Source organism: Limulus polyphemus, unplaced genomic scaffold, assembly GCF_000517525.1.
Source record: "Limulus polyphemus unplaced genomic scaffold, Limulus_polyphemus-2.1.2 Scaffold1476, whole genome shotgun sequence".
Taxonomy (NCBI): domain Eukaryota; kingdom Metazoa; phylum Arthropoda; class Merostomata; order Xiphosura; family Limulidae; genus Limulus; species Limulus polyphemus.
This window is the reverse complement of record NW_013667086.1, coordinates 76307-88567: the sequence shown is the minus strand read 5'-3', so window position 1 is coordinate 88567 and position 12261 is coordinate 76307. Positions and strand designations below refer to the sequence as shown.

At 33.3% G+C, this 12261-nt stretch overlaps 1 protein-coding gene across 1 annotated transcript in view; it reads right to left on the bottom strand.

Annotated features, from left to right (window-relative positions):
- LOC106463762 (palmitoleoyl-protein carboxylesterase NOTUM-like) overlaps positions 1-12261 on the bottom strand; it is an 87957-nt gene that overhangs the window by 45222 nt on the left and 30474 nt on the right. The window contains exon 2 of the mRNA XM_022391350.1: positions 1156-1790. Within this exon, the coding sequence (XP_022247058.1) occupies positions 1156-1658 (503 nt within the window). The 5' untranslated portion in view covers positions 1659-1790. The remainder of the gene's footprint in view (positions 1-1155; positions 1791-12261) is intronic.

Genomic DNA, 12261 nt, shown 5'->3' with positions numbered 1-12261 from the left:
ATTCTGTCTGCTACCAATAAGATATCGATTAAAGTAATATTACCGTACCTCTTCGAAAGCCGTTATCACTTTAATACCATCAAAGTGATGTTGTCTGCTACCAGTAAGACATCGATTAAAGTAATATTACCGTATCTCTTCGAAAGCTGTTGACAGTTTAATACCATCAAAGTGATGCTGTCTGCTACCAGTAAGACATCGATTAAAGTAATATTACCGTACCTCTTCGAAAGCTGTTGACAGTTTAATACCATCAAAGTGATGCTGTCTGCTACCAGTAAGACATCGATTAAAGTAATATTACCGTACCTCTTCGAAAGCTGTTGACAGTTTAATACCATCAAAGTGATGCTGTCTGCTACCAGTAAGACATCGATTAAAGTAATATTACCGTACCTCTTCGAAAGCTGTTGATAGTTTAATAGCATCAAAGTGATGCTGTCTGCTAGCAGTAAGTTTTAGTAGAAAACACAATGTCTTAATAGAAATTATGCTGACGGTTACTAAAGAACAAAAAGCCTTAATAGTAAATACGCTGAAGTTTTACTAAATAAAGTGTCTTAATAGTAAATACGCTGAAGTTTTACTAAATAGTGTGTATTAATAGTGAATATGTTGAAGTTTTACTAATTAGCGTGTAAGATTAAATATAATAAACCAATATTTATGTACGTTAGATTGTTCAAAGTTTATTAACAGATGCTAGAACATCAAAATTGACAAATAAATCTAAGAATATTATTTCAATTTCTAACGTGGAGTAAAACGTTTAAGCACAAACTTTTCTACAAATTAAAGCACCAAGAAATATACATGTTTTACAGATCCCAAAAAGCTGCTTCAGGCATTCACTGAAGAAGAATGAAGGACGTGCAATATACAAACAATGTTTGATATATTTTAGCGATGTAATGTAAGATCATTTAAAAATCTAGGCTCCGAATACTCTTAATTTTATACACACGAAGCTTGTATTTAAATATTAATTGAAAAGTATATGTGTAAATACATGTAGATATACTTAGTATTTAGCTAAATATTAGCAGTTGCTTTAAAATATAAGCAAAGCAAATGCTTTTACTGTTATATAAGAGAAACATTTCTATAAGCTTCCTTCCTACGAGTAAAATAAATATATAAGCCTGTACCACATACCCTGCTGGTGTCCCGTCGTTGCAGGTTGCAGTTTCGTTCGATAAATATACTCTGCGCATGCTCGGAGTTCCTTGGACTCCGCAGCCGTGTAGAGCTTGTGCAAGCTGCTTGATAACTTCCAATCCTACTGCCGGACTTCCTATTTTAGCCAGCTCACTCGGATTAAATGAAATTTCTCGCTTCTCAGACTGAGGAACCAAAAACTCTGACAGTGGACTGCATGTTACTTGAAAGGAATTAATAAGCAGAAACACTATCAGAAATGAAAACTGACTTAAGATGTGTTTCTCATTCTCTGATTTGTAGGCTGAGGGCCATGTATGGCATCTTACAACTATTGAAACATTGGCTCTTGTTGTGATCATCGTACTAAAATGTTTAACAACGACCTTTTTTCGTTGTTCGTGAGGGCTAATACCACACTCGTGCTTCTTAAAGTTTTTTTTTAATACAAAACCCGTGGAGCAATATTCATACATCGTTCGACTTTCCCAAGCTAACATCTCTTTATTCGGGTTAATAGTGGTAAATCAATAGTTAAGCTATTAAAACAGCCAATGCTTTAACAGTTCTCCATTTGATATAACTGTACGTCCGAAGATTATCACTCTTATTTCTTCAAGTAGTTGAAACTCCTGAAAGAAAAAAAAAAAGAGATCAACATTCAAGTTTGAATTATCAATACAAAAATGACTGCTTCCAGAACCTTTGAAGAACTTATAAACATTTAATGCTTGTAAAATAACTTAAGGCTTCCGGAACTATTAAAAAACTTCTAAATACTTAATGAATGTAAAATTACTTGCGTGGAAAATATATAGTTCTATCTGTGTAAAATTATACATTGTCGATAATTAAACAGTATGAACTAATAGCTGTATTCGTGTAATATAATACATTGTCGATAATTAAACAGTATGAACTAATAGCTGTATTCGTGTAATATGATACATTGTTTATAATTAAACAGTATGAATTTATAGCTGTATTCGTGTAATATAATACATTGTCGATAATTAAACATTACAAACTAATAGCTGTATTCGTATAATATAATACATTGTCGATAATTAAACAGTACGAACTAATAGCTGTATTCATGTAATATAATACATTGTTTATAATTAAACATATTAATTTATAGCTGTATTCGTGTAATATGATAGATTGTTGTTAACAATAAGTAGGCATCTCTTCATTATGCTTATAAATCGTTGTTTGCCTACTTATCATATAGGCATAATGTACTTATTTACTGAAGTACACTATTGATAATTAAACTGTATGAACTAAATATTCCATAAAGGTATTTGAAAGATACAAATTCTGTTTTTTAATACAATTGACTTCTGGTAGTTAATCACTTCAAGTTCAAGGTACCAGTGAATCAGCTCCTAATAGTCAATTTCCTATCTCTGTTATTAATTCCTATACTAACTATTCCTTCTTAAAACTGTGTATTTTATATTTTCATGTTAGTGTTAGAGACATGAAGCTAAGTAACATATTTTCCGCTCAAATGTGAAGACGAGAAAACCATCATCTATGATATGTTGAATAGTGGCAGAGACACGTGATTCCAATATCACCATACATACCAAAACATCTCCATCTGGTCGACCTCCACTGTCATTTTTATTAAATTGTACTCATCACTCATAGATCAAAGAGTTCTTTGTGGCAGCTGGTGAATTCTGTTGGGCAGCACGAGTACAATGCATTGTCAATGAAAAACTTTTATGTGTTTCCATCTCGAGTTGGAGTCAGAGAAAAACAAATAGAACTTTGAAAGCCTCCTAATGGTAAACATCAACAGCAGGTTTATTATTCGAACGTTTGTGTACTTGAAATAAACAATTATCAGGAAATGTCTAGATAAAATAATTAACAAAAGTTTATTTCATATAGGACAACCATATCTCATAAAAAACCAACAACTAAGAAACAGTCACGAATGATGTTGAGGATGTGGACAACACAACATCACTCTTCAACAAAAATCCTTTTAAGAACGATGTATTTCTTCCATTGGTCTATGAGCTTCATTACATCAGTTTCTTGCTATTCTGGTTACAAATACAGTTGTGCTTTAAGAACATTAGATGTCTGAAAGAGTTGTTTACAGAGATAATTTTTGAAAAGGACCAAAAAGTTAAATTCACAGGGTGCTAGATCAGAACGTGGGATTGGTAAGTACTGTTCATTACAAAAGGTGTTTATATGGGGTCGGCATTATTGTTCTGCTGAATATAGTATTCCATTTTCATGCTTGCACGCGTTGATGGCCGCTTTAGTTGACACATGGTCAAGGAGCATAACACCATACATTCTTTAGAACATGATTACATCACATTGCCAAAATGAATGTCATGCGCAGTTTCTATTTTGTGATGATAATGCACGACACCTGTCGTGGAACATATGCAGTTGCCAACAATGAACACAGATTAGACAATTACACTATTGGGCAGAATTTAATCATATTAAGCATATAAGAAAGGCAATTATTTTTCTTTCTGTGCCCACCCCTACTCCCCATAGATTGATGAATATCATATTCTTCGAAAAATATCATACTAGTGAAATAATCTGATATTTACATGAGAGCATAAACAGACAAGATCCTTTCAGATTACTAGCAGAACATATCTTAAAAACTGTGTAAGCTGAAAAACTTCACACAGTCTGTTAGAAAAGGGCCCGGCATGGCCAGGCGGTTAGGGAGTTCGACTCGCAATCTGAGGGTCACAGGTTCGAATCTCCGTCCCACCAAACATGCTCGCCCTTTCAGCCGTGGGGGCGCTGTAATGTGACGGTAAATAAGTAGCCCAAGACCGTTACAAAACCGGTAGATAGAAATAATAAGTCAAGTATAAAAACTACATAAAGACCGTTACAAAACAGGTAAACAGGTTTGTTTGTTTGTTTCTAATTTTGCGAAAAGCTACACGAGGACTATCTGCACTAGCCGTCCCTAATTTAGCAGTGAAAGACTAGAGGGAAGGCAGCTAGTCATCACCATCACTTTAGTCAATTAAAAACTACATAATGGCCGTTACAAAACCGGTAGACAGAAATAATCAGTTAAAATTAAAACTACATAAATATCCTTCCAAAACTATCAGTCAGAAACAGTCAGTCAAATAAACAATACATAATGCCGCTACAAAACTAGCAGACAGGAAGAATCAGTCCAATAAATACTACATAAAGACTGTTACAAAACTAGCAGACAGGAATAATCAGTCCAAAAAAAACTACATAAAGGCCGTTACAAAACTAGCAGACAGAAATAATCAGTCCAATAAAAACTACACAGAGTCCGTTAGAAAATTAACACTGGCAGACAGAAAGAATCAGTTGACTACAATCTACAAAGAGTCCGTTACGAAACTAACACTTGCACACAGAAAGAATCAGTCCAATAAAAACTACACACAGTCCGTTATGAAACTAGCACTGGCAGACAAAAGGAATCAGTTCAATAAAACCTACACAGAATCTGTTACAAAACTGGCAGAAAGAAAAATCAGTCCAATAAAAACTACATGTTGTACGTTACAAAACTATCAGTCAGAAAGAATCAGTCCAATAAAATGTACATATTGTTCTTTACAAAAGTAAAAAATAAAAAGAATCAGTTTAATATTGCACATGATGGTTGCAGAAACTAAAGATATTTACCTTACGAAGTGTTTATCTGTATTTAACACAATGAAATTTGTAGTTAAAACAACAAGGTATTAAGACTGTTTAGTCACGTTTATCCCAAATATTCCGAATCACTGTTTGTCAAATATAAATATATTCAAATTAGGCTTTATCTTACAACTCTGATTAACACAACAAGTCTTATATTTGCAAACTCGTCTTGTTGTTTATGTCACAGAAACTGATTATGTGAACCAGTATTATTGTATGGCTTCCTAGTCGTACATTCTTATTCATTTCCGTTTCTCACTCCAAGGATTTATTGTACCTTAAACTGAGTAATCCATGGATGACGGAGAACATCTATTACAAAAAATATTCTATTGTCATCTGTAGATATGAGTTCATATAATATTCATGTTATAAGTAGAACCAGTTCAAGAAGCTCTTTTGTGTTCTGGGTGGACTTTTGTAATCCTTTTCTTGGAGGAGTCTATAACTCACGTGAGTCATAAGTCATCACATTATAGTCTACCGCTTCCCATACCCCTCACATGTTGAAAAAATCTATTTGGCTTTTCTATTAACACCGAGAAACAGCGATCGTTGGCAAGTTTTGAGTGGTACAATTACTAACGTGTAATGAACGATGTCAAGGGAGAGCATAAACGGAAAGATAAAACCGGTTCAATGAATGATAAAGAAAGGAACAAATAACAGAGAAACAATAAGTGGGGAAGATTTTACTCTGAAGAAAACAACAACAAAACTAATATAATTATTCACAATTATACAAAAATGAAAGTAAGTTCAGAGGGAATATGTTACTTTTCAGTTTTAGAAAAATTAACAAAACATACATCAAAAGGAAGAATATCATGGTCTGTAGAATAAACATAGTTTTGACAGCACTTTGGAAAAAGTAGGAAGAAGAAAATATAAGGAGATATACTGTTAGTTCAATCATGATCTGTAGAATAAACATAGTTTTGATAGCACTTTGGAAAAAGTAGGAGGAGAAAAATTATAGAGAGATATATTGTTAGTTCAATCATGATCTGTAGAATAAACATAGTTTTGAAACTATTATGGAAAATGTAGGAGGAGAGAAAATATAGAGAGATATATTGTTAGTTCAATCATGATCTGTAGAATAAACATAGTTTTGACAGCATTTTGGAAAAAGTAGGAGGAGAAATATAGGGAGATATAGTGTTAGTTCAATCATGATCTGTAGAATAAACATAGTTTTGACAGCATTTTGGAAAAAGTAGGAGGGAGAAAATATAAGGAGATATATTGTTAGTTCAATCATGATCTGTAGAATAAACATAGTTTTGAAACTATTATGGAAAATGTAGGAGGAGAGAAACTAGAGGGAGATATAGTATTAGTTCAATCATGGTCTGTAGAATAAACATAGTTTTGACAGCACTTTGGAAAAAGTAGGAGGGAGAAAATATAGGGAGATATATTGTTAGTTCATTGTCAGAAAGAAAGAAGTAATCATATATATATATATATATATATACTAAGATATAAATATGAACTGTTAAGATTCCATAGGAAAATCGACGTAATTGTTAAATGTTGTAAGGATATAAAATATCAGAGACAGGAGTTTTCAGTGATATCTATAGACGAGGAAATCTCGCACAGTGACATCTCCAAAATCACATCCACAAAATCGTCCTCCCCACATCAGTGGAGTTTATGGAAATTAACGGCCCTTTTTTTATGAAAATAATAACTGATAAATATAAAATCATTAGCAATTCCATTTGCCTGTTAGACCCCTCTCATGCAGCTCTAATGGGCCTTTCTACCTTTCACAAACATTTGAAGGTCTGTGGAAAGTCTCTGATGACATGTGATGTAAAATTACGTTGACATCTTATAGAGAAGCCTGTTACAAAGGAATTTGGGGTATCGAGCAGTAGTGTGTAACAATGGCCAACACACTGAGCATGTTCTGAGATGGAGGATTAGTTCCAAAGGCAACATGAAAACTGGAAAATCGTTCTTAAAAAGTGCGATTAACCTTACTATTGAAGCTCGTGAGTACCATAAGCCTATTCAAATCAGAAAAATAAACTTTCAAATAGAATTACTCTTATTACCACCTGTCAGTTTAAACTCAGAAACGTTTCACGAATTCTGAAAAACATTTTCATCTCCTACAACTGAACGACCGTCTTAAACAGATATTTCCTGAAGTTCTCGTTGTCTCCTTCCGAAAAAACAGAACTCTAAAAGATATCCTTGTTCACACAAAGGTGAATTACATCCCACCCAAAAATGTCTGTCGTCCATGTAATAAAGCCCGTTGTCAAACCTGCAAGTTCATAAAAACCACTGACTCTTTTTCTGACAAGCACAATCAAAGAAATTTTGAAATATCCAAAGAAGTCAGTTGTAGAGCACAAAACACCATTTACCTTACACAGTGTAAAAAACGCAATCACCAATACGTAGGACATACACAAACAACTCTTAGAGAACATTTCAACAACCATAAATATTTTATTAACACCGAAAAAGATCTCCTTGTTGCTCAACACTTTAACCAACATGTTCAATCCCATTAACGATGTTACTCTCATCAGCATTGAAAAAGGATTCAAAACTAAAGCTCATAGAGAGATAAAAGAAGCTTATTGGATCGCTAATCTAAACACTGTACGACCTTTTGGAATCAATCCAGATCCTAGAAACAGTGATCTCCGTTCATTGGTTTCATCTCTGTCAGAAAAATATTTTTTATTCTTTGCTTATTTTTTCATGCAATGTGAACGCCGAATTTCCTAAAACTTACTATTTATTTAAGATAATTTTTCATACCTATTTTTATAAATTGATTAGCATAACATATCACTTTCAATCAGTCTCCAAGTGCACCCTTTATTTAACTTAAACACTTAAGTTTTGTTTATTTAGCCATTGCTAAAGTAAAATATCCCTAACACCTTTTCGCATACACTCTCGCTATTGGCTACACTGTACCGAAAATGAGATGTACAACAGTACATAGAGAAATAAACTAAACATTTCCTGGAAAACCGGATGACCTTCATGACGTCACTAAATTCCCTTTATATATATATATCACTCATTGGATTACACCACCATTCCCAGTTTGCCACTGAATAAGAAAGGTCCATCTTTCAAAAGCGCTCGGGTAGTAGGGTTTTTATTCACCACTGTTACTAAGTTATTTTAGGACTTTTTGACAGTTCGAACCTAAAATCACTCACATATCAACAAATAATGAAAATTGTTTTAAAGATTTATAAAATTCTGAAACGTGTCTCAATAATTAATTAAAATATTCATTAAGACATCACCAAAGTAGCAAGTATTTTAAAACTACTCCACAAGAGCGAGAAAACTTTAACGCTTTTCTTATTTTCCTTAGCGAAGTTCTTGTTAAGCAAGTTGCAGGGCTAAATGAAACTTTTATATTTGTGTTTAATCGCGTAAATACATTTATATTAAAACAGAATAAAAACAAGGTGTTAGTTCCATGGCCGTTAACAATTGTTGTGTAATCGTAAAACTAGTGCTAGTGAAAAATGCAAGAAGATTTTCTTACTTGCAGAAACCAAGGAATAATTTTGATGTTAAAAAGGTGTTTTACATTAGTTGTATATTTTCTATTTCACCATCTAGTAGAAGTTTATAACCAAGGCGTAACTGTAAACTTTTACTTACTCGCAAGCTAAACGCGATATTTAAAGCCAATATGTCTAGATTGTCATGAATGAATAAATATATTTTGTTTATAACGGAAGATTTTGTCAAGTACTCAAAGTAATTGTGATACAAATGAGCAAGGATCAACTTGGAGACAAGGACCATACAGAAAGAGACTTATCTCTGTCTTATAACAGGTGAGTCTCCACGAACACAAAGGTCAGTAGCAAAAGTCGTCTACGTGATCTATGCAACAGTAGGCAACCTAATCAAAATGAACCTCGTCTGGAAAACCAACTCAAGTCACGTATACACAGATTGCTTCCACCATATATCCCTTCAACCACTGTATGCCTCATATACGTAGATAATGGAATTGATATTCCATATGGAGACATACTGGTCAAATCACTAGACAAATGGAGCTGGATGTATGTGCGTTATGACATTGAAATTATCATATGATCTTACAGTAAATGTCTTATGGAAAGCATGCTTGGAAAAGTGGTGTGATTTTGACATGAAAACCTGACAACAGAGGTTTTTACAATGTAATCTACCTGCAGTGCTATTGCTAAGATCACGGCCATCAGACAAAGCATGACCGGAGATAGCAGCATTGACTATAACGATGTGGCAAGCTTCCAAATTCGTTTTAATGTTACATACTAAACAAACTTTACAAATGCATCTTGGCAGTCAATACAAAGATGCTCGTCAGTTTGTCATAAAAAAGTGAAGAATATATTTAAAAACAGAGATTTATCTGGTTTCTTGGCGGTTTCACTAAATATTTGTTTACCATTTAATAGTACTTTTCAATTTAAAGTGCATTTTTATTTTTAAGTAACAGATACAACTCATTGGTTACCGATATATTTAATATTCGTGACGCCTTTTCTACTTTTCTTCACATTAGTTATCAGTATTCCTAAAAATAATAACATTATACATTATTACATTAATCAGTCGTAGTATGTTGAGAAAAAATTTAGTAAAATATCTTAATATTTGTGTTACTGTAAAGAACTTGTACTTTTGTCATTTATAGGCTCCTTTTATACGAAAATAAACTTCAAGCAGCTGTAAATAAGTTCATTCTATTGCATTTCTGTATCAATCAGAAAATACCTCAGCTTCTACTGCTCTCTATGTTGGGATTACTTTAATTTAGGCTTCTAGTGTGTTCCAAGCAGGGATTGTTTAAGTTTATGAAAATTTTTATGGAATAAGAAACGTGTTAATTCAACGGTGGTTAACTTGAAAAACACCATCAGTAACTGATTTGGACGCTCATTTCTAGAGAATTTTAACTATACCTATCCTAACATATTTCTCATGGCATACAAAAATCAGTCATATTTGTCTCCGTTTTTTGAACTTACAACTTTCGTTCCTGAATGCATTAAACTGTTTCTCAAAAACATTCCATAATAGTTGTGTTTTGTATGTTTAATATTTGGAAAAGTATATAAAATAAACTCGATGCAATATGTCAGCAAGTTTAACGAGACTTTAAAACGTTTTTCAACTCTAGAATGACTCATTAATTCATAAGTGTTTTCTCTTATTAATAATAACTTAAACTAGAAGAAGTACTAGGTCGTAAAGAACTTAATGTCGTGTTTTGGAACACTTTCATTAACCACCACCCCGAGAAAAAAACGTATAATAGTTAAACGAACCGCCTAAACGTCACGTAATGTGTAATGTAATGTGTAAAGTTTAGTATACTCTAATCCCTTATAGTGATGGCACACGACGAGACATACATTCGGCATGCAATGCTGTTTGAATACAAGAAGGGACACAAGAATATCAAAGAAGTTTATGGAAATGTTTTGAACGTTCGTAAGTGTTAATGATGGTTCAGCAAGTTTCGTTCAGGTGAATTTAGCCTTAAAAACTGTGATAGCAGGAGCCGACATGTTGGAATTGATATTGATGCTCTGAAGACGCTTGTTGAGTCTAACCCAAGGCAGCACACTCGTGAAATGACCATGAAATTGCATCTAAGGAATATGGGAAAACTCCTTAAAGAAGGTGTTTGGATGCCTCACGAACTCTTTGATGATCATCGTTTCCAACGTGTGAACTTTGCTTCGTCTCTTTTGGCGTGTAATGCGCGTGAACCATTTTTCGACAGAATTGTCTCCGGTGATGAAAAATGGATTCTCTATGCGAATATTAAACGCCAAAAACAATGGCTTAGTTCAAGACAAAAACCACTTCCGACCCCAAAACCTGGACTCAATCCGCAGAAAGTGAGGCTTTGCATTTGGTGGGACGTCAAAGGGGTAATTCATTTCGAACTATTCAATCCACAGCGAACTGTCAATGCAGAGATCTATAGTCAGTAACTGGAACGTTTAAATCAAGTCCTTCATCAGAAACACTCTTCACTCGTCAATCGGAAAGGTGTTCTTCTTCCCCACGACAATGCACGTCCACGTGTGGCACGTTTGATGCAACAAAAGATTATGGAGTTGGGTTGGGAAGTTCTCCCCCACCCATCATATTCTCGAGATATGGCACCATCAGATTACCATCTTTTTTGTTCGCTGCAACACCATCTTAATGGAAAAACGTATGAAAATATGGAATGTGAATGGACATGTTTTTTTGCTTCAAAGCCAAGTGATTTCTTTAATCAGGGGATTGACAACCTGATTGTAAGATGGAAAAGCATCATGGATAAGAATGGAGACTATTTCATTTAATAAAAGTTTTGTTTTGATATATAAGTTGTTCGGGTTTTTTAATCTAAAAAATGCGATATTAATTTCTTGACGACCAAATATATAGATTCCACCACTAGGTGGCTTTCTATCAGAATAAAATATCTCACAACTGCAACCTGAAGCTATTTCACGTACTACTTGCCAGATTACCTGACCAGTTTCTTTACAGGTTTAATTTATGAAGTAATCAGACACTACATATATCATTAAAATAAAAAAAAAGTGATATTAAATAACACATCTTGGCGGTGGTTTTGAATTAAATAAAAATGACAGTTTCTTATCCCATTCTTTATCATTAAAGACAAGACTATTACAGTCATATAGGCACATCAATATTTTATCCTCTTGAGAACAACATTTCAGATCGTTTATATTGGTCTTCCTCTGTGTCTTTAGGAATATATTTATAAAACAATTTGAAACAAATAAGAAGTTTCTATAAAATAAAAAATTTAAGCAAGTTTGAACGATACCATTTGTACTTACTCAAGAAAGCTTTGAACTTCAAGCTGTCGAAAATTCAATTTGAATTGATTTCTAATTTTTAACTGACTTGATACACGTAATTAATTAAATCTGAATTAGAATCTGCTTAACATATATTAACAACTGGTAAAAAATCAGCGTATTTTTATAAAAAAAATAATCTTAAAACTCTATCATTTCAAAAATTCAAACGTCAAATGTCCCTAAGTTGATATATTCACACCGATAAAAGAAAAACGGAGCTAATCCGTGGTCAGTAGACATGGTACAATAACAGATAAGTTATTTCAGAGGGGTTACTAGAGACATTGAGGGATAAACGATTGATATCAGAAGTATATAGCTAAAAGGGGAATTATTATAATGATAAATCCAAAAACTCTCCAGATAAGTTATTTCAGAGGGGTTACTAGAGACATTGAGGGATAAACGATTGATATCAGAAGTATATAGCTAAAAGAGGAATTATTATAATGATAAATCCAAAAACTCTCCAGATAAGTTATTTCAGAGGAGTTACTAGAGACATTGA